The sequence below is a fragment of the Macaca mulatta genome, chromosome 2 (genome assembly GCF_049350105.2).
Source record: "Macaca mulatta isolate MMU2019108-1 chromosome 2, T2T-MMU8v2.0, whole genome shotgun sequence".
Taxonomy (NCBI): domain Eukaryota; kingdom Metazoa; phylum Chordata; class Mammalia; order Primates; family Cercopithecidae; genus Macaca; species Macaca mulatta.
The window spans coordinates 161,040,916-161,064,993 of NC_133407.1; the positions used below are offsets into that span (position 1 = coordinate 161,040,916).

Consider the following 24,078-nt stretch of genomic DNA (forward strand, 5'->3'; position numbering starts at 1 on the left):
TCTTTTAGGAGGCCACAAAGATTTTTAGTTTCTTTTAAAATCAGGAACAAAATATATAATCCAGGCTCGACTTCATTTGTGTTCATGTCAATGCAGTTACAAATTATATTTAATTTTTTTATGCAATAAAGGGCCCACAATGGCAAAAGTGCCTGAGGTCCATGAACATTTTATAGTGGCTCTGGGTGTCAGAGATACCAGAATTATTTGAGGTGCTTGCCCAAAATGCAGATTCCTGGGAACCACTCTAGTGCTAGAGAATCTGACTCCTTTGGGACGAGGCCAGAGCTTGGAGGTTCAGCAAACACCTCAGGTGATCCAAATACCAAAAAAGAGAATTTCTGACCCTAGAGTAAACAACCAAGACCTATCACAGGTGCAAAGTGGACTTGTTTCAGCCGGGGCTACTTGCTGGGGTCAATAAGCCCTTCAGATTCACTGAACTATGGCTGTATCATGCCACTTCCTGTAATTTTCAGCCAAATATTAATACACTGAGCATCCCTTCATGCTGTCATACTTAATTGTGGTTTTAAATTATTATTATTATCAGCAGTGGTCTGTGTTTATCATTAAGCCCCCCCATATTTGCCCTTTAAGATAAAAATGTTTACCATTAAATGACAGTTTTCCAGTATTTTATTTGAAAAGGAGGAAAATGACAGTTAACATGTTTAGATTGAGGATAACTATAACATTACTGAATGGATTGTTATTCTTCGGTGCGATATACCCTGATACTCAGCCTTACCCTGAGTTAACCAAACCATTGGAGAACAAAAGCAAATAACAGCGGGTCTCTCTTTTTTATTCCAATTTCTTACATTTATTGTCAATGATGAATTCAGATGCCAGTGGCCTGCCTAGAAAGCCACTCTTAAGCAATAAGGAGTCTGCCAATCCACTTAAAAAACAAACCACAAGAGAAAAAAATCCAAAACCTCTATGTTAATGAAGCAGCAACTGTGGCCGCCTAACCTCCTCCACTTCAAGTACAGGTGTTCCTAGCAGATTAAATCCCTTAATCCTCCCAGCGACCCCTAGCATCTGATGTGCTATCTGCACTGGCTCTGTGTCGGTATCAGCTCTGGCCTTGGCCTACAGAGTTTCAAATAAAGAGACTATAATAGAAGAAGCCAGAAGGAAAAAAACAACAAGGGAAGATGGGGGTATTTCAAGACTGTCGGAGATGTTCCTGAATCAGTGGCATTAATCTAGAGGCCATGTTCTGCAGTGGGAAGAGCAGTGGACTTGACATCACAGGGACCAAGATTCAGTTGCTGGCTCTGAGGGTTCCTGCTTAGGTGATCTCAGGCAAGGAAGCTTCTTGCACTCTGAGCATGTTTCCTCAAGTTTCAAATGCAGAGAGAATTCTTACCTCACAGGATTGTTTGAGGAATTGAGACAATGTGTGTGAAAGCCCCTATTTTACTACCTGGCACACAATCTACATGCTCAATAGATGGTGTTTGAATCTTAAACTTACCTGGGGAAACTTTTAAAACTTTATCATTCAATAGATATGAGTTAGCAGATTAGCAATATGACTGCTCACTTCCTTTGGTTTATTTATACATAAGACATCAAAAGTTAGGCTATCAAGGAAAATATACTATTTAATAATCTTAGAGTTTGTTTAATCTCAGCACAGGAGAAGGGTTTCACAGTGAAGTTGTGTAGCAGGCGTTATCCCATTGTTATCACTGGCAGAACAAAGACCAATGAGTAGACACTATAAGAAGGCACACTGGCCGGCCGCGGTGGCTCACACCTGTAATCCCAGCAGTTTGGGAGGCTGAGGCGGGCGGATTACCTGAGGTTGGGAGTTCAAGACCAGCCTGGCCAACATGGAGAAACCTCATCTCTACTAAAAATACAAAATTAGCCAGGTGTGTTGGCACATGCCTGTAATCCCAGCTACTTGGGAGGCTGAGACAGGAGAATCACTTGAACCTGGGAGGCAGAGGCTGCAGTGAGCCGAGATCGCGCCATTGCACTCCAGCCTGGGCAACAAGAGTGAAACTCTGTCTCAAAAAAAAGAAGGCACATTTTGGTTCAACATTAAAAAGAGCCTTCTGGCAACTGGAGCCAGGGTTGTGCGGCGCAACTCCATGGGGCAGGATTCCCCTAGACCACAGCCACATCACAGCTCCTGGACCATGCAGGGAAAGTACACTGCAGTCCCAGAGCCCTGGCCAGAGCTGTCCCACATGTCACTGGCTAGTTTGGGGAGAATGAAGTTCCCATCATGGAATCTGTTCAATTTGAGGTAAAGTGACAGTAAGTCAAGAATGTTAGAATGTTAAAGAGATAGTTCCGACTTTGGATAGGAGCCTGACTAGGCTTTTTTTCGTTCTTCATTGGTTTATCAAACATTTATGGAGTATCCATTGTACATCAGGCACAGACCTCATCCCAAGGAAAACAATATGACTAAGATACCATCCCTGCTCCCAGAGAAGACAGAAGCCCTACCCACTTGGTAATACTGTGCTCCCCACAGCACTATGGCATCCTGACGTGGGGCCGGCTGTCTCCCGCAGTGGCAGCTGTGCTTAGCTGTGCCCTCTGTCTGTAAGATTGTTATTCTCTCCTTCCTGAAAATACAAACCTGTTCTTTTCCCACAGATTTGATGTCCATACTTGTGGACACACAGTTGCAACTGCATTATCTCATTTAAATTCTCCAAGTTATTAGGTCTCAAGATAAGTTCATTTCCATTACGAACGAGAAGCTGAAGAAAGACTGACTTCAGTGACAAAGAATGATCCTTGGATATTAGGAAAAATCTGTTAAGAGGAATAAAAAAACCTAAAACTTTTTTTACAACTAGATATGTACAAATGGATAATATTTTGTGAGAAGGATACCAAAACATTATCTTCTAAAAGTAATAAGGTACTCTGGGTATGCTTGGTAGTCATAAAATACCACAAATAAATTTGGATGTTGCACATTATCTGTGACAGTGTCATACAGGTCAGTAGGATTTTGAGGGTTCTTTGAAGGAGGCACAATTAATGATTGATTTCCGTGTGTATAGATTCCAGTAAGCACTCGCACATAATACATATGCTTTCTCCCATTTGCATCTGGTCTGGAGTACGTATCATTGGCAGAATAATTGGCATTGACAGCAAAATAGGTCCCCTTTCCATATGCCACAGCTGTGAAAAGAAAAACCATTTTTAAGGATTTCAATTTAATGTAAAATTTGATATGTTGGCCCAATCTGTTAAATAATGTTATTTCTAAAGCCTCTCTTAAAATTTTTTTTTCTGTGCTTTTCACTTTTAATCATCAATTTTTCTACCTAGAAGGGCCAGTCAGTCCCCTTTGGGATGAAATATAATGAGTCCTACCCTGAAACTCGGGCTGCAACATGGCCATCAATGATGGGGGACCGCAATGAATCCACATGGTCCCAGCCAACTCAGGCTCTTATGGCTGATGCCTCATTCCAAGCAGCCAGATCACTCGCTTCCTTACCATTCTTTCCAGCATAGCTGCGATTAAAGCCATTTCGATTGACGTATGGCACGGAGCCGGCATCTGTCCCATGGAAGAGCTGCTTCTCGTTCATTGTCTGGCCGTTCTTGGCATCCATGGTTTTTTTCTTTGCCTGGTAGCTATTCCAGAGATCTGGATTCTGGATCCTCTCAATCTGCAAATTAATAAAGAAAAATATTCTGCCAGTTCCAAGAGCACTTGCCAATATACAGCAAATGAAACATGATCACTATGTTTCATAAATAAAAGCACACTAAACAGAAAATCCAATGCTAGATGGCAGCTTTCTGCATTCCGAAATCTTTTTAGATCCAGTGTTTCATAAAACCAGGCAATGGGAAGAATGTTGGTTTAATTTTTAACATCTTCTATGTACCGCATGAGCGCAAACAAGGTTTAGGATTTTAAGTATTCATGACATGAATTCTGCTGGCCCAACTTCTGCAACTCCTGCTTTTTACATGTACTCTAATGACTGCTCCTGTTGCCGTGTCCACCTTGCTTTGCACTCTGCCTCTCACCACCTTAGTCCTTCTGGGATACTGGTTGACCTAGCTGTGTACTTACAGTAAGAGAAGCAACAGAGTATCTAGGCAAGAATGAAATTAACTAATGAAAATCTCTGGTCCAGTTGGAAGAGTGGAGCCTGAATCTTGAATGTTGTAGACCAAAGTGGCCATGCTTTCACCATCTCTTTAGGCAGTGGCCTCCAGGGCGGTGCTGGAAACTGCTTGGGTCCTGGGTTGCAGTTCTACTTCTAAACTCCCCTAATCACCAAGTAGTAGCAGTTTCATAAAGCTGTCCTGGGAAGACTGAGGGGTGGATAAAGGTGGCCAAAGTCCCTCATGGAAAGGCACAAGGTAAAGGTTCCATATTGCCCATGTTGTCAGAATGTTTTCCATTTTGGAGAACTCTCAGGCTTAACACTATTACCTGCCATCATCTGGTTTTTTTGTTTGTTTGTTTGTTTGTTTGTTTTCCAGTTTTGGGTTTTCTCTTTTTAATTAAGATACAATTTTTGCACTCTAATTCAAAGTCTCAGCATTAGCATATATTTTGTTGATCTGGTTTATGATTTTAAAATTATTTTTCCTTTGTATTCTTTATCTACGGCTAAATTTCTAATCTTCAAAATGCCTACATTCATTTTATTTCATTTACCTTAAATTTTATCTCACTCATTTTTAAAGCCTTCAATATTTTTTGAGTTTTGAAATAATTCTCAATTTCTTAGTCTGTTAATCCTTAAATTTAAAAAGGTTGTTTCTTACCCTTTAAAAACTTTTAAAATAATTATGTCAAGTAATTTTTTTACCTGATTCTATATTTTTTATGGGATAAATTCTAAGGTAAAAAAAATTACAAATAAATCTTAAACTTTATTTAGTAAGTTTATTATTAGCAGCAGATGTCTAGCCAGGGTAGATTACTTTTATCAGACCAACCTCTCACCAACAACTACTAGAAGAGCTAGAGAAGGAGAAAAGTCTATCTGAAGGCATCAAAGATTTGATGAGCTAAGACTGTAGAGAGAAGGGAAGTACGATGAAACAGTAACATAGAAGACAATAATTTCTTTGAAGTGCTGAAAGAAAATAATTGCCATCTAAAATTCTATGCCCAGTAAAAATATCCTTCAAAGAATGAAAGAGAAATAAAGATATTTTCAGATAAATAAAAACTGAGAGAATTCATCACTACCAGATCTGCATTGGAAGAAATACTACATCTAGATGAAAAATTATCCCAGATGGAAGCGTGGAAATATAGGAAGAATTGAAGGACTCTGGAAATAAATGATAAATATGTTGGTACATGTAAATAAATATAGACAAAAATGTTTCATTGGGTTTCAAATATAAATAGAATTAAAATGCATGTTAAAAGCCATACAAAAAACAAAAGAGAGATAAATAAGGTTTAAAGTATTCAAAGGTCTTTCCATTGTCTGGGAAATGATGGATGTACTAATTTACATTACAGTTCAGTAAGTCAAGGATGCATGTTATAGTCTCTAGGATAAGCAATGAAAGAATTAGAATGTATAACCAACAACATAATAGGGGTGAAAATGAAATAGAAATAATACAAAAGAAACCAGGAAAAGATAAAAAAGAACAAAGAATAGATATTACAAATAGAAAACAAAGATTAATATGGTACATTTAAACCCAAACATATCAGTAAGTACAGTAAGTAAGATTAAGTACTCCAGTTAAAGATAAAGATTGTCAGACTGGATGATGAAAAAGCAAAACTCAAGTATATGTTGCTACCAAGAGATACATCTTAAATATACAGTTATTAAAAGATTAAAAGAAAAAGAATGTGAAAAGATATACCATAACATGCTAACAATAACCAAAAGAAAGCTGGCATAGCTATTTTAATATTGATAATAATTTTGGTATGATAATTTTGAAACAATTTTATGTATTCTATAGGATGAAACAAGAATGTACTATTATTAAAAGCCAAAATTTCTATTATACACAAAATGACATAAAATATTAAGATATTAAGAAAAAATGTTTCAACATTAAATTTCAATTGAAAACATGAATATGGCTGGGTGCTGTGGCTCACACTTGTAATCCTGGCACTTTGAGAGACTGAGGTGGGTGAATCCCAGCACTTTTGAAGTCAAAAGTTTGAAACCAGCCTGGATAACACAGACTTCATCTCCACACACACACAAAAAAAGGTGTGGTGGCATGTGCCTGTAGCCCCAGCTACTCTAGAGTCTGGGTGGTGGGGATTGCTTGAGCCCAGGAGTTGGAAGCTGCAGTAAGCTGTGATCACGCCGATGCACTCCAGCTGGAATGACAGAGCACACCTTTGCCTCAAAAAAAAAAAAAAAAAAAAGAAAACATAAACACGAGTTCACGATTTTCTTAGCTCTAGCCACAAAAGACCCTGGAAGCAACAACACCTCAATAGCAGTGAACACACACAACACACAACTCTTGGTTTCTCACTACCATTCCCCACTAAAAGGTAACAGGGCTTCTTAGAAAAATGTCTGATTCCAGGCACGAGACAAGGAAAGTACAGGGTGAGCAAGACAAATCTCATGGCAAAAAGTAAAGAAATGCTCAAAGATAAATGGGGTCATTAAAAGACATGGGAGTCAACTTCCTGCCAGCCAAATGTAGGATAATTTGTACATCTAACAGAATAATCACTGTAATTAAATATAACATACTGATTTTTTTTTTAAATCAGGAAAAAAAAGAACATTTGTTCTTTAAAAAAAATGCCAAATAACCTATATAGAAGGAATGACAGAATTAGAAAATCACCATCCTGCAACCTCCAGTGTAATGATGGATTCAGGCAAGGATCATCAATGGAAGTGAAAATCAATCAGTACAAGGTTGTTGGGGAACAGGATACTCATATGCTGACGAAGTTTCATCCTACAGATAATCTACTGATTCCAGTGGAGAGATATGGTGGTCACCAACTTGACTAGCGATCAAACTTAGCATCATTAATAGTGGGATGGCCTTACCATCTGAGGTTCCTGATGTGATGTATCACCTATGAAGTATTCTTGCAAAAAATATTTATCTGAATTTATTCAAATCTTTCAACCTAACTCAGCTTACCAGAAATAAAGAGGATAGAGAAATAAATGATATTACCAAGAATCAGATAAGTCTAGAATCTATAAAACTGGCATGGATTCTTCCACAAAAATCAAGGCATGACAGATCCAGAATGTGATACATTCTACAACACAATTGGCTTAAACTCTAAAAAATTCAGTGTCATGAAAAATACTTTTTTAAATGCAAGAGTACTATTCTATATTAGAAGACACAAAGGAGACATAATGTCCAAACAGTGTGTGAACTCAGACTGGGGTTGGGGAGGGGGAGTTATAAGAGATTTTTTTGAACAATTGGAAAAATTAGAATATGGACTGGGGCCAGACGTGGTGGCTCACGCCGGTAATCCCAACACTTTGGGAGGCCAAGGCGGAGGGATCACTTGAGGTGAGGAGTTTGAGACCAGCCTGGCCAACATGGTGAAACCCTATCTCTACTAAAAACACACACAAAAAATTAGCCAGGTGTGGTGGTGGGCACCTGTAATCTCAGCTACTCAGGAGGCTGAGGCAGGAGAATCGCTTGCGACCAGGAGGCAGAGGTTGCAGTGAGCCAAGATCACGTCACTGCACTCCAGCCTGGGCGAAAGAGCAAGACTCTGTCTCGGGTGGGGAGGGGGAAAGAATATGGACTGTATATTGGATATTACTGAATTAATGTTAAGTTTTTAATTGGGATAATGGCATTGTCATAATTTAGGAGAATGTCTTTAATTGGGAGATACTTGCTAAAATAGGAGTATCATGATGTCTGCAACTTACCTTCAAATGCTTCAGCAAAAACAGACAGGCAGAGAAAGCAAAAGTGGCAAAATTGTTGAATCTAAGTGGAAGGCTTATGGATATTAAAAACCTGAATCATAAGACTTAATAGTCATAGAGGATGAAAGACCACCCATTTTTCATGTTATTTTCATAATTCTAGGGACCTCCCTGGAGGTGCCTTAAGTACTACTGACACCCCTGCTTTTATCTGGTTCACACACTGGGATTTCACATAAGATTTTATTGAAAAAAAAAAAAAAGGTTTCACTGTAAAAAAGTGTTGAAATCAATTCTCTGGCCAAGGTCTGCCAATATGCAGCAGGCATCCATAGGGCCCACTATAGATATTGCTGGTCAACCAGAACATTCATTCTTGCTCAATCTAAACTTAGCATCTCATCACAATGTGCCAGTCAGCCACTACCAGTTAGCAGTAATTGATACTTGGAGTGAGACTTGCTTGTTATCTCAGAAATAGACCATGATAGAGCTGTGTACTTGAATCACATTGTCTTGGTGCCTCATAGAATTGTTTTCATTCAATCAGGCATCGATTTTGTTCAACCAGTTTTACATTATAAAAGACAGTGGTGTAAAAGTTGATGCTGAATTTATTGTGAGGATGATGTTGAGGATATTCTCTAGTACTTGATCCACAAGAGAAACCTCTCAGGAGTCAGTCTCAGTATTGTGAGGAGCTGTGAACCTCCTTATCAAATGGTTTTCTTTTTCATTTATGGACATTATGAGTCTTGTAGCTGAATGTTTACTTCTTGCTTAGTCTGCTAGGAAACTCAGAGACAAATTGGTAACCTCATGTTATGTATTTTTGAGAACTAGTAGTACCTCTGTATTATCTTATTTTCCCTGCCATTCTTTTCTCTTTATCCATTTTCTTTGTCTATTTACTTTATCTGAAGGTATAGTCTACATCTTTGCAGAGCACTTTAAATCTTTTTGAATTATTATGTGCTTAACTACATGAATAAACAGTGTTGGCAGTTCAAATAGAGAGTAAGAAAAATTTGCAAAGAAAGAAAATGCAGGTCTTCCTGGCAGACTTGTTATGGCAGATCAAAGATCTCTGGCTTTACTCAGAAAGTGGCAGAACCAAAAACAGAAAAGAGGAAGGAAAGGGAAAGAGAATTACATACCTATGATGCATTAGATTTTAGAGAAGTTGATTTTGCAGTTAGATATTCAAGTGGAGATTTTTTTTTTCTTTTTGAGATGGAGTCACTCTGTCGACCAGGCTAGAGTGCAGTGGCATGATTTCGGCTCACTGCGATCTCTACCACCCATGTTCAAGCGATTCTCCTGCCTCAGCCTCCCGAGTAGGTGGGATTACGGGCGCCTGCCAACGTGCCCAGCTAATTTTTGTAGTTTTAGTAGAGACGCAGTTTCACCATCTTCGCCAGGGTGGTCTTGAACCCCTGACCTCGTGATCCACCGGCCTCGGCCTCCCAAAGTGCTGGGATTACTGGCGTGAGCCACTGCACCCGGCCTCAAGTGGAGATTTTTTAGGCCACTGGGAGTATGTCCTAGAATTTGAGTCAAAGACCCAGGTTGGTAATGTTGATTTGGGAGCTATCGACATTGAACTAATAGTTGAATCCAAGAAGGGTAAAAATATTCCCTGGTGAGGTACAGAGACAAAAGACCCTTTAAGCATAAGTAGCATGAATAAAGCTAGAATTAGGGGTTTGGAAGAGAAACAGTACCTGCGATAATGAAAAGAAAATTGGTCAAGGAAAAGAAAACTCATAATAATATTGCTAGAGAAAGTCAAGGAAAAATATAATTTCAAAGAGCAGTATCAATAATGTTTAAAAATGGAAGAAGATGCCAAAATAATCGGTTGTTTTTATTTGAGAGCAAGATTGCGCTATGTTACCCAGACTGGCCTCAAACTCCTGGGCTCGTGCCATCCTTCCACCTCAGCCTCCCAACAGCTGGGACTACAGGCACGAATCATCACACTCACCTGCCCAAAACAATGATGATAAACAAGGAAAGGGCTGCTGGCTTTATCAAGGAAGCACTGTTGACCTGTGAATAGTGGGGCAGAGTAACATGGTCCTGATCTGAGGAGGAGCCTCTACATGGCTCTCTGTGGAATTTGCTAGTTATCAAATCCAATTTTAAAGCCATATCTTTGCATTTGTATTAGCTTGCTTCACAAAGTAAATCTATGTCTTTAGTGTTCTATCATATTACAACTGAATATTACACTGACACAAGAATCTTAATGCCTCAGTAATTATAGTCACATGAGTAGAATCTAGAATCTACTAATTACCATAAAAATTCTAATTCTGGGTTAAAAAATGTGATAGGAAGTGAATGAAAATACATTTTATATAGGACCATGACAGAACTTATTTCCACCATTCAGAAACCACATTTCAGCAGAAGGCTTACCTTCTCTATTCTGAAGTGTGCGCAAGTCTGATTAAACTTGCTTGCCACTGTGTTGTACTCAGGATCATGAGGCTGCAGCTCCACCACACAGAAATTCTGCTGCTTCATATCACTCCAGTGTGCAGGGATGTCAACTGCAAAGGAGACATTTGAGGATGCCCTCGTACATCCCCGGTACACTCTGGAAAATTTAGTATCTGTGTTCTTGTGTTACTATCTTCCAATCCTACGCATTCAAAAAGTTCCTTATCTTTCTAGGAGAACGCTTTTCAAAGCATGAACGACAGACAACCTACATGAGAACCAACTGGAATGCTTGTTAAACCAAAATAAAAGGAAAGCTACAGATCAACCGAATCAGCATCTCTGAGGAGCAGAGCCTGTGTGTCTGCCTCCTAAGTTTGGATCATACTACGATTTGAGAACTGTTGGTGCAGTATAACTCATCTGTGTTTTCGGTTCAATCTCTAATAGTCACAATCTAACAATAAATTATTTCCCTACAGTGTTCTAAGTAGTTGCTGTTTTGTTTATGCATGGATTTTTGCCAGAACGCCTCACCATCACCACCACAGGCACTCCACATCTATTTTTTCATTATTCTTCATAGCATCTTTAAGAGGCAGTTGGGTGGCAGATTTTGCTATGTGATAGGCTGTGGTGACAGCTCTGTCTCCTCCTCTGCTAAGCAGAATACTATATGTGATTTATTATTTTCCAAGGGTTGCTCAGAGTGTTAGGAATCTGTTCACACTGATCTCACAAGAGATAAATATGGTGTAATGGAAGCTAATTTACCTGTTTTCAAGGGGGACTTAATCTGGTTCGAAGGTGGGAATGGCTGCCTACACAAGACAGGCATTCCCTTCTTGGAGAGTAGATCTGTTCAGAGAATCTGAAGCCTGCTTCCTGTCATGTGCGTCAAGGAACCTTTTGCTCTCGGTAGAGGTGACTTCTGGGAGAAGTTCCTACAGGCTCCCGATCCTCCCTGGATTATCAGTCAGACACAGAGAGGGTCCACCCTCTGACCAGGCTTTCCTTTCTGTTTTTCCCTTTGCCCTTTTGTTCTAGAAAACCTTGGGCCATCACTTTTCCTTTAAGCCTATGGTTTTCCTTCCCCTAATTGATGCAGCTATTACCTCCTCAGCACAACTGGCTTTCGGAAGCTTATAAACTGTAAAGATGGGAACAAAGGTGAGATTTGACTATTGTTACCAAGAAGATAGTCATCTTCAGGCTTTTGGGTACATCCGTCCTGGGTTTTCCTGGCCATAACGTAAGCACTTCAAGCTCAGAGGCCATATTTTCTAGTTTATTTCATTAGTGTTACATGAATTTTTTCCTATTTGAAATTCTGATGTATGTACAAAATAGTGTTATGCCCAAAGTAGGTGTGAAATAGTAGATGACAAGTATGAATGTTTAACTCACCTTCGGATTTCACAAGGCGCTGAACAGATAAACTGAGGCCCTTTGCATCTGTGGCAGTGTATGTGTTCAAGTTCACTGTGTAGTGCTGATGATTAATTTTGACATCAATAGTTTTTTTCTTTTCTCTTCTTGCATCCTCTAATTTCAGATTGGTTATTTTGTCAAAACGATAAAAAGTGTTATTGTCATTATACTGCCATTCTATAAACTCACTGATACAGTCTGCCCGGGATTCCTGTTCTTTGGCCAGTCGAACTCTCTTGATCATTGCCTCAATTTCATCTCTAGCCTGCATCACATCTCTGCTAATTCCCAAAACCTTAATCAAAGGTCTCTTATTGTCCAGGAAAATGTTAATATTTAACTTCTCCTGCAGCTCTTTCAACTTCTGATACTCCTTTTCATCAAAGTATTTGATGTACTCATCTTCACTGGTATAAGGACACTGTTCTTTTTCAATCAGGTCTTGCAGCCAGGAGATAGTTTGTTCCACACACATGACATTTTCACCACACACCCGAAAAGTTGCTGATTCTGTTTTCTTTTCCAAAACCAAATGATTCTCTTTTTTGGGAGGTTGCTTTGAAATGCGCAAAAATGCTAAAAAGAAAAGGAAGATTATGTATTTCTCATGTGACATCAACGTTAGGAACATGCATTTCATAAAAGCAAACAACTCACATGCAAGTTTAGACATCATAGACTGTTGGGAAGAAACCTGAGTCCCTTCTCTTTTCTTCATGATGGCATAAAACACATCCAGTACTTGAGGCAGAAAGATAACAACTTTAACTTTTTTCACAGACTTGGCTGATCCTTTCTGGACAAAGTCTTCAATGGCATCAATTATGGCTTCAGCAACCTTTTCTGGGTCTTGTTTGGCATTTCCTGGAAGAGCAAATAATAAAATTGCTGAAGGACAAAAGGACCTAAGTGGAAGGCTAAGGAATACATTAGGGTTTCCAATGCTCAGAGAATAAATGCCCACTCCTCAATTCTTTCATCATTGTGGAATTTTCTAACAAAGCATCAGCAAACACTTTTGAAGTCCTAGATGCAATGAGGGTTTTGGTTCTAGGATGTCAGGAAGCCCACAGCCTGGCAATGAACAAAGGACCCAGAAGTCTGACTTTTGGTGTCTGACAATCATATCTACTCTATTCAGCTGATCCCAGCTCATTGTGTTCCTCATCTCCTATTACAGAGCACAAGCAGCTTTTCTTCTTAGCTCACTAGTGTCCTCAAAATTTCATGAAAAGCAGATGCTAATATATGTTGACATAAAATACTTTCTAAAGATGAAAACCTTTTTTTGGATCAGTCATCACTTGATTTTATGTATGTATCCTTATTCTCCCAGACATCTCTGGGAACCTAATTTAAGCTAAGCAAAATTTAGTAAGACACCCAGTGCTATAGGCTATTTGTTATAATCTATAATTTTTCAGACACAAGTTATCTACAAGCCTTCAAGAAGGCTTTCCCTCCACACTCAGTGAGATTTTAGCTGACCACCAGGATTCAAGGTAGCTACCTGGAGCAGAGTGTTCCCTATTTTCAGCATATACCATATCCTCCTTCTCAAGCCATGAAAGTGACAGCCAGGTAAGATCATGAAAAGTCCCTTTCCAGCCGTGGGAACAGTCCCATGTGAATAACAGTTGGCAAAGTCACATGATGGGCAATGTAAAAGTTCCTTGGCCAAGCTGATGTGACAGACTAAGAGCCCACCTGGCTAATTGTTGTTGATGGTGCCTACACTATTGCAGAACAAGAGTAGGCTTCTTTGACTTGGTTATGCTGACAATTGTGGGAATGTAGACAAACCTCACATAAAATTAACCAAGGGGGGTTGTTCAAATCTTTTTAAATCAGATGATCAGAGAAAGAGGGAAATTCTCTTTTGCAAAGCTGTAATTTTCCCATGGTATTTGAAAGAGTTTATATGGACAAGTTCAGTTACATTCATTCACTTTCAAGAAACATGTGCCATATCCTATCACTGGCTAGGTACTCACTAGGCACTTACTAAAACACAGATGATGTGATATGTGGGGATGAGCAGGTGATCAGTAGGTGAAATATGGAAAATTGAGGGACAGGCTATGCCAGATAGAACTATGTAATGGGTGTATGTTCGACCTGGCATGTATGCAGAACAGACCTAGTTTTAAGGAAGATAAGTCTGGAGGGGTGTGGAGGAAGCATGGAGTGGGGAGCCTAGGTCTAGTTAGGAGGCTGTATTAAAAGCTTAGTCAAAAGACAAGAGCTGAACAAAAAGAGGAGGCCAGAATGAAGAGTAGGGATTGAGGAGCTATTTTGGAAGTAAAGTCAGGAGGACATAGGGACCAGCTGGGTTTGTCCTTAACCTTTCCCTCTCCCTCTTTTGCCATACACATACCTTCACTATATCATGGTTCATGTTGCATTGCAGTTGTTTGTTTGCATGCCTGTCTCTCACACTGGGCTCAGTGCTCTTTGTGAACTGGATCCTTTTCTTAGTTATCTTTCTATCTCCAGTGCCTAAACATGGTGCCTCGCAGATGCGGGCACTCGGTAAACATTCAATCAAATAATTCCTAAGCTAATGAAGATTACAGTGATGAAGAGGGTAGAGTCAAGGACTCTAGATGGAAAGTGATGTTTTTCACATGATTGGAGATATAAGAGGAAGGGCAGGTTTGGGGAGATGACAAGGAATGGGAGTTTGGAGTCTGTGCTCAGCTTGAGGTGATCACAGGTGTTGCTGACCACCTAGTCTCTCCTCTTATGCAGGTGTCTCTAAGGAATAGGGAGGAGGCTCCTTTAACTGCCAGAGGCTGTCTTGATCACAGTCTTAACTGAACTCATATACACCACTAAAAGAGAAAGCTTCCACATCTATCAGTCTCAGGACCAGCTCAGGTGGTGAAAAAGACAGGTAAAGAGGACGTGCAAGGATAACCCACTAACCCTGATTTATTTGTGCAGACCAGCAATGCAACTAGGTCAGTGGAAGAAATGACAGGATTGCAGCAGCCCAGAAATGCTCAAATGTGTACATATTTATACAAAATGAAAACTACCTTCTGTCTTTGTTTCTTCTTTTGACTCTACCAGGGACTCCTTTGGGAAGGTCTGTGGCACCCCTAAGCTGCCTGCTTTCTCGGTCTAAATCACTTGAAGGTGGAAACCCAAGACTAGAGCTCAGAGAAAAAAGCAGATGGAGACAAGAGACTGAGGAGTCATTGGCGGGTGTCCTTAAAAGATAAGTAAGTAAGGCCGGGCGCGGTGGCTCACGCCTGTAATCCCAGCACTTTGGGAGGCCGAGGCGGGCGGATCACAAGGTCAGGAGATCGAGACCACGGTGAAACCCCGTCTCTACTAAAAATACAAAAAATTAGCCGGGCGCGGTTGCGGGCGCCTGTAGTCCCAGCTACTCGGGAGGCTGAGGCAGGAGAATGGCGTGAACCCGGGAGGCGGAGCTTGCAGTGAGCTGAGATCGCGCCACTGCACTCCAGCCTGGGCGACAGAGCGAGACTCCGTCTCAAAAAAAAAAAAAAAAAAAAAAGATAAGTAAGTAGAGAAATGATAGATAGATAGATACATACATAGATAGATGGATAGATAGATAGATAGATAGATAGATAGATAGATAGATAGATAGATAGATAGACAGACAGATGACTGATAGAGAGAGATAGGAGAAATGTTGGCTAATCTGCTAGGAATAGATGATACTCTAAGGGGAATGAAAACAAAGGGATCAAAAATTATACTTTTAGAAATAGAAAAGTTGTAAAATAGATATAGAATTCCATCTCAGAACATTATAAGGAATGGTACAGAATTACAGATATGGGTCAGAGGGTTAGAAGAAGGCCCAGAAATTGACAAGGAAGATTAAGTTTCTTGAGGCTAACCTTCTGGAAAACCTAGAATGCCAGCATAAGAGATTCAAACTTAGATTCCTGAGCAATAGAATGACAGATCTGATGCTGACTATTCTCGCACTGGAACCAGGCAGCTCCGTTCACTTCAAGCCTAAAAAGGCATGCCTCCCCTGACCAGCTCTCTGAAGGAGACCAAGCAGGAATTCCTGAAGAGCTCAAAGAACACCTATGTAACAAAACTGCACATTCTGCACATGGACCCCAGAACTTAAAGTATAATAATAATAATAATAAAGCCCACCTAACTAATGATAAATACAGAGTGCCATCCTTATATACGAAAAAACACGCTGTCATTACATAGTTTTAGGAAAAGAAGAAAATCAAAGAAGCACGTAGGCTGAAAAGAGGAAAGTGGGGAGTTGAGTTTCTGACCCACTAGGTTCTGGTGACTGAGAAGCTTCTACACAGAAATGCCCTGGGGCCAAGTGACACAGCTGACTGTTGAGCTGAAGCCTGGAAGTGTTCCTCTGGGAATCAGCTAGAGTGAGGTGGAAGTTGTTGTACTAAGATTGTCCATGGAGAGGGGAAAGAGGAGGAAGCTAAGGGCTGCATAATGGAGACTATGTAGGGAATGGAAAAAGGTGAAGTAACTGAGGAAAGAGAACGAGGGATGGCCTTTCCATTCTCTCCCTTCTCTTCCCCACCTTACTTCCCCTTCCCTTCTTTCTATCTCTCTAACATTCTAACACTCTCTTCAGTTTCCTGCGTTTTGTTCCTCTTTTACTCAAACTATCCACAGGCTTTGTCATTCCCTTGGGAGTTGCCTTATGGGGAGGAAGCTGTCCACTCCTAGCTTAATGGTTGCTGCCCTGGGTCAGACTCAGCACTGATCACATTCACACTCAGCTCCAAATGGAAGGGAAAGTAGACGCCTTGGGATTTAGCCTTGACAGCCAGAGGCCACAAACCTGTCCCAATGGCTGGGAGGCAAATTGATGAGTAGTTTTGTTTTTCACACTCCTGCAAAACAGAGGAAACCGAACTCTTGACATCATTTCCACCAATTACATGAATGATATTCTTGCACTTCAAAAATCCACCTCCGGTGATTATATAATCATTTTTGTGCTGCTGAGCTGGGAAACACAAACAAAAAGATGCAAAATTAGTAGATGTTGAACCCATCATTTGTTTAGAAAGCAAAATGTGTAACTTGGCAAATAAGCATTTTGTGAATAAAAAACTCCTGAAATACTATCTTTGATGGAATGGTATGACTTTACTTTTTAACTGTGAGATTACTTTTCACTTCTAAGTCTCTGTGATTGAAATTGTTTAGTAAAATGTATCATTTTAAAATTAGAGTGTTGTCTCCCCAACCCCAAGTCTTTCCTCAGCCTCTCCACAGCCTCCCATACAATTACAACTCCGGACCAAAAAATAGAAGGTGCCTTACCTTGCTGAGAACACTCCATTTCTACATTTTGTCCAGCACATTCTAAAATTGCTTTGGAGACCCCTACATGAGAAAATCAAGATGATTACAAACATGAGTAAAAAACCACTGTGGTATATTTGGATCAGAAAGATTATCTAAATGCATTCTCCATTATCTGAGGAATACTCTAATTGGGTATTGCTGATGACAAAGAAGAAAACTTCATAAAATAAACATTATTAATTATGGAAAACCCTGTCAACATAATTTAGAAGTTATTAATTAACAAGCCAAAGTTATAAAAACCAGTTTGGCTACAGAAACCCTCCTTCATGGCATCTACCATTAACTATTGAACTCATCAAAATTGTACAAGTACCTGCTTTGAGATTAAATGACTTTGATGTGGAATTTACAATGACATCTGCCTCTTCTTTGGTGATATCTCCAGAAGCCACCTGGAAGATGATGGAGCCAATCTTCATTTCATGCACACCTAAATCAGGGCTAGAAACAGTCCCATAAAAACCTGAAAAGAAAAGAAGTAAAGTCAATAACCAAGTCAGCCACAGCAAGAATGACTTGGGTATCCTGCTCACATGTGGCCGTCTTGTATGTCTTCCCTCTCTCTCTCTTTCTGTGACCTCTAGTCTTTAACCTGGCCCTGCCCCTCAGCCTCAGTGATGATCTGTTTAAGAAAAAAGAATTAGAAAATAGAATCCATATCAAACATGAACTCTGGTGCTGGCCAAGGTGAAGTTAGTCTGCTATAGCCTATCTCTCCCATTGATTACAACTAAAAACAGGACAAATACAAAAAGCCACTACCCAAGAGCTCTGAAAAGTTACAATAACAGCAGACAGATTGAAGAAAGGAGCCAAAACTCGCAGAAGCAATCTGCTAAGGGGGATAGTTTTCCATTTTGTTCTGTTTTAGCATTTTTCCTCTTTTCTCTCCCAGCTTTGACCCAAGGGTGGCCCTAGTCTCACAACATAATATTTAAAATGCCCAGTCTATATTCCAAAACTGCTTGTCATATAAAGAACCAGGAAAATTTGATCAACCCTTAAGAATGTCAATCCAGCCAGGCACGATGGCTCACGCCTGTAATCCCAGCACTTTGGGAGGCCAAGGTGGGTGGATCACTTGAGTCCAGGAGTTCAAGATCAGTCTGAACAACATGGTGAGACCCCATCTCCACAAATAATGCAAGTATTAGCTGGGCATGGTGTTGTGCACCACAACTGTAGTCCCAGCTGCTTGGGAGGCTGAGGTAGGAGGATCACTTGAGCCCCCAGAGTTTGAGGCTGCAGTAGGCTGAGATCATGCCACTACACTCCAGCCTAAGTGACAGAGTGAGACCCTGTCTCAAAAAAAAAAAAAAAAAAGATGTCAATCCCGGCCAAGCCTATAATCCCAGCACTTTGGGAAGCCAAGGCAGGTGGATCACTTGAGGTCAGGAGTTCAAGACCAGTCTGGCCAACATGGTAAAACTCTGCCTCTACTAAAAGAAAAATACAAAAATTAGCTGGGCATGGTGGCACATGCCTGTAATCCCAGCTACTTGGGAGGCTGAGGCAAGGGAATTGCTTGAACCCAGGAGGTAGAGGTTGCAGTGAGCCAAGATTGCACCACTGCACTCCAGCCTGGGCAACAGAGCAAGACTCCATTAAAAAAAAATGTCAATCCCAAAGTGACCCAGATGGTGGAATTATAGAAGAATTTAAAGCATCTACTATAACTATGATCCATGAGGTCAAAGTAAACACATTTGAATGGATGGAAATGATATGGAATGAATGGAAAAATAGGATGTCTCTGCAGAGAAATAGAAACTATTTTAAAAAGACCTCAAGGAACTGGAGAAACAAGAACAAACTAAACCCAAACTCAGTAGAAGAAATAACAAAGATCAGAGCAGAACTAAATGAAATTGAAACAAACAAACGAACACAAAAAGATAAAAAATGAAACAAAAAGCTGGCTCTTTGAAAAGATAAAGAAAATTGATAGACTGTTAGTGAGATTAACCAAGAAAAAGAAGAAAGAAGTTCCAAATAAGCTCAATTAGAAATGAAACTGGAGACATTACAACCAATACCACAGAAATACAAAAGATCATTCAAGGCTGCTATGAATACCTTTACGTGCACAAACTAGAAACTCTAGAAGAAATGGATAAATTCCGGAAATGTACAACCCTCCTAGGTTAAATCAGAAAGAAACAGAAACCCTGAACAGACCAATAACAAGCAGCAAGATTGAATTAGTAATTTAAAAAATTGCCAACAACAAAAAAGTCCCAGACCAGATGGATTCACAGCTGAATTCTACCAGACATTCAAAGAATTGGTACCAATCCTACTGAAACTATTCCAAAAGATAGAGAAAGAAGGAATCCTCCCTAAATCAGTCTAAAAGCCGGTATTAAACTAATAATAAACCCAAGAAAGGATACAACAAAAAAAGAAAACTATGGACCAATATCTCTGATGAACACAGATGCAAAAATCTTTGACAAAATATGTGCTAACAAAATCCAACAGCACATCAAAAAGATAATACATTATGAACAAGTGTATTTCATCCCAGGGATGCAGGGATGGTTTAACATATATAAGTCAGTAAATACGATACATCACATAAACTGAATTAAGAACAAAAACCATATAATCATCTCAATCGATGAGAAAAAGCATCTGATAAAATCAGGCACCGTTTTATTATAAGAACCCTCAACAAAATAGGCATAGAGGGGACATATCTTGAAGTAGTAAAAGCCATATATGACAAACCCACAGCCAACATCATATTGAATGGGGGAAAGTTGACAGCATTACCCCTGGGAACTGGAACAAGACAAGGATGCCCACTTTCACCACTTCTATTCAGCATAGTACTGGAAGTCCCTGCCAGAGCAATCAGACAAGACAAAGAAATAAAGGCCATCCAAACTGGAAAAGAGGAAGTCAAACTGTTGCTGTTTGCGGGTAATATGATTGTATACTAGAAAATCCTAACGACTCCTCCAAAAAGCTCCTAGATCTGATAAACAATTTCAGTAAAGTCTCAGGTTAAAAAAACCGATGTACACAAATTAGTAGCCCAGCTACACACCAACAACGACCAAGCTGAGAATCAAATAAAAACTCAATCCCTTATACAATAGCTGCAAAAATAAATAAATAAATAAAATACCTAGGAATATACTTAACCAAGGAGGTGAAAGATCTCTCTACAAGGAAAACTACAAAACACTGGTCAAAGAAATGACACAAGCAAATGGAAACACATTCCATGCTCATGGATGGGAATAATCAATATTGTGGAAATGACCATTCTGCCCAAAGCAGTCTACAGATTCAATGAATTCTCATCCAAATACCGATATCATTCTTCACAGAACTAGAAAAATAATTCCTAAAATTCATATGGAACCAAAAAAGAGCCCATATAATCAAACAAGTCTAAGCAAAAAGAACAAATCTGGAGGCATCACACTACCCAACTTCAAATTATACTACAAGGCTATAGTTACCAAAACAGCATGGTACTGGTATAAAAATAAGCATGTAGACCAATGGAATAGAATAGAGGGCCCAGAAATAAAGTCAAATACTTAAAGCCAATTGATCTTCAACAAAGCATACAGAAACATACATTGGGGAAATGATACCCTATTCAACAAACGGTGCTGGGAAAACTGGTAAGCCACATGTAGAAGATGAAACTGGATCCCTATCTCTCACCTCATATAAAAATCAACTCAAAATGGATCAAAGACTTACATCTAAGACCTGAAACCATAAAAATTCTAAAAGATAACATTGGAAAAACTCTTCTGGACATTGACTTAGGCAAAGAATTCATGACTAAGACCCCAAAAGCAAATGCAACCAAACCAAAAATTAAAAATGGGACCTAATTAAACTAAAAAGCTTCTGCACAGCAAAGTAATCAGGAGAGTAAACAGACAATCCACAGAATGGGAGAAAATATTCGAAGATTATGCATCCGACAAAGGACCAGTATCCAGAATCTACAAGAAACTCAAACAAATCAGCAAGAAAAAACAAACAAACAAACAAACAAAAAACAAATAATCCCATCAAAAAGTCAGCAAAGGATATGAGCAGACATTTCTCAAAAGAAGGTATACAAACAGCCAACAAACATAAGAAAAAATGCTCAACATCACTAATCATCAGGAAAATGCAAATTAAAACCACAATGAGATGCTTAAAACCACAATGAGATGCCTCCTTACTCCTGCAAGAATGGCCATAACTTAAAAGTCAAAAAACAATAGCTGTTGGCATGGATGTGGTAAAAAGGGAACACTTTTACATTGCTGGTGGGAATGCAAATTATTACAACCACTACAGAAAACAGTATGGAGATTCCTGAAAGAACTAAAAGTAAAACTACCATTCAATCCAGCAATCCCACTACTGGGTATCTACCCAAAGCAAAATAAGTCATTATATGAAAAGACATACACATACATGTTTATAGCAGCACAATTTGCAGTTGCAAAGATATGGAACCAACCTAAGTGCCCATCAGCCAGCAAGTGGATAAATAAAATGTGCTATATATACACCATGGAATACTCTTCAACCATAAAAAGGAATGAAATAATGTCTTTTGAAGCAACTTGGATGGAGCTGGAGGCTATTATTCTAAGTGAAGTAGCTTAGGAATGCAAAACCAAATATCCTATGTTCTCACTTATAAGTGAAAGCTAAGCTATGAGGATGCAAAAGCATAAGAGTGATATCATGGACATTGGGGACTCCAAGGGGTAGGTTGAGAGAGGGGTGAGGGATAAAAGACTACATAACGGGTACAGTATATGCTGCTCAGGTGACAGATGCACTAAAATCTCAGAAATCACTACTGAAGAATTTATCCATGTAATCAAAAACCACCTGTATCCCCAAAACTATTGAAATAATAATAATAATAAATTGCAAAGGAAAATAAAGTTCAAACTTTAAAGAATTTAAAAATTTTAAAAAGAACCAAATAGACATTTTAGAACTTACATATATATATCTAAAATAAAACATTCACTGGATGGGCTCAATAGCATAGTGGGCAGAGAAAAGACTCAGTGAACTTGAAGGTAGGTCAAGATAAATTATACAATCTGAAGAACAAGAGAGAAAAGAGACGTGCAGGGTTGCAGGGGGGCGGTAGGCATGGGGAGAACAGCTCTGCAGAGACCTTGGAACACTGTCAAAAGGCTTAGCACCACAGTATTGGAAAACAGAAGGAGATATGAAATAGATCAGTGCACAAAAAAGCACTTAAAGAGATAACTTAAAATTTTCCAAATTTGGTGAAAGACATACATTTTTCTATTAAAGAAGCCTCGGTGAAATTCAAACAGGATCAACTCAAATATGGCAACAACAAATTTGACAGAGGTGAAACATTTGGTTAGCGTTGTCTCTCTAATTTGTCTATTTTGGAAAATACATGTCACATTCTCCTCAGGAAATGGTAGTCTTGTCATTACTTAAAACCCATTGTACAGATTATATAACTTGGCCTGCCTTCCCTTCTGCTTCAGATGATGTAAACATGACCAGTGTCTTACACGCTCAGGCATATGAAACATAACTTAGTATATTTGTCACTCATTGTTTTTTCTTTCATAAAAATTATCACTACAATCTTTTACCTGTCAATGAACGGTTACTTAGCAACTACAAATCACTTTTCAATTTAGAAGCTTTACTGAACCTTGTGTATCTTCAGCCTTGGAAATTTTGTCACTGATGAGATTTCCATTAGCCCTTCTGGCAAATTCATCTGAAAATGCCTGAAATATAAATATAGCGTTGATCATTACACTCCTCTGTAGACGAATAAATTGGAATCATCAGGGTGTTTTGTCCTGCATGCATACATACATATGTGGGAGATAACCATTATCAAACAGTATTATTTAATTTCATTGCAGATCTTGAAAGTTATGAAAACAACACATGATTCTGTTTCTATAAATGTGTCTAATGAAAATAAAGATGTGGACAAAGATATAAATACAAGGATATTCACTACAGTGCTATTCATAATAGAGAAAAAACAGTTAAAAATTCAACAGGGAAAAAGTTAAATAAATGTTGCTGTATCCATGTGTTGGATTATTTAGCAGCCATTAAAAATTGATTTTTGAAGAATTTTTTATTTTTTAATAAATGAGATCTCGCTGTGATACCCAGGTTGGAGTGTCACCCAGGCTGAAGTGCTAGAGGCATTCATTGCAGCCTCGACCTCCTGGGCTTAAGTAGTTCTCCCACCTCAGCCTCCCAAGTAGTTGGGACTATAAGCATATGGCACCACACCCAGCTAAGTTTTTTTTGGTTGTTTGTTTTGTTTTGTTTTGTTTTGTTTTGTTTTGTAGAAACAGGATCTCCCTATGTTGCTCAAGCTCATCTTGAACTTCTGGCCTCAAGTGATCCTCCTGCCTTGGCCTCCCAGAGTGCAGGGATTAAAGGTGTGAACCACTGTGCCCAGCCTCAAAGATTTAATGAAATAGAAAATAAAAGTGAAGGATATTAAATAAAATAATATATAATCACAATCTTTTATTTATTTATTTATTTATTTATTTATTTATTTATTTAAGATGGAGTCTCATTCTGTCACCCAGGCTGGAGTGTAGTGGCACAATCTTGGCTCATTGCAACCTCTGCCTCCCAGGTTCAAGTGATTCTCCTGCCTCAGCCTACTTGGGAGGCCACCACACCCAGCTAATTTTTGTATTTTTAGTAGAGACAGGGTTTCACCATGTTAGGCAGGCTGGTGTCCTGACCTCAGGTGATCTGCCTGCCTTGGCCTCCCAAGGTGCTGGGATTACAGGCATGAGCTACCGCTCCCAGCCAATCCCACTTTTAAAAGTACATATGTAAAAAAGCAGGCTGGAATAAAATCCAACTAAAGAATTTATGCATTTTTGCATTGTTCACAGTTTCTACAATGAACATGAATTACCATAATAGTCAAAGCAAA

General features: G+C 39.2%; 1 protein-coding gene across 2 annotated transcripts in view; it reads right to left on the reverse strand.

Annotated features, from left to right (window-relative positions):
- Positions 1–621: 621 nt before the first annotated feature.
- The window catches only part of PARP14 (poly(ADP-ribose) polymerase family member 14), a 51,361-nt gene continuing 27,904 nt past the window's right edge, over positions 622–24,078 (reverse strand). The window contains exons 9-18 of one of the 2 annotated variants that reach the window (XR_013414378.1): positions 22,807–22,885; positions 17,434–17,583; positions 17,073–17,135; positions 16,585–16,752; positions 12,423–12,629; positions 11,742–12,341; positions 10,311–10,444; positions 9,044–9,430; positions 3,491–3,665; positions 622–3,168 (exon numbers count right to left, since the gene is read on the reverse strand). Coding sequence is in view for 1 of the 2 variants with exons in the window: in XM_001105869.5 (XP_001105869.4) it covers positions 2,879–3,168; positions 3,491–3,665; positions 10,311–10,444; positions 11,742–12,341; positions 12,423–12,629; positions 16,585–16,752; positions 17,073–17,135; positions 17,434–17,583; positions 22,807–22,885 (1,866 nt within the window). In the remaining variant the exon portion in view is untranslated. The remainder of the gene's footprint in view (positions 3,169–3,490; positions 3,666–9,043; positions 9,431–10,310; positions 10,445–11,741; positions 12,342–12,422; positions 12,630–16,584; positions 16,753–17,072; positions 17,136–17,433; positions 17,584–22,806; positions 22,886–24,078) is intronic. The other variant, XM_001105869.5, reaches the window with a different exon arrangement.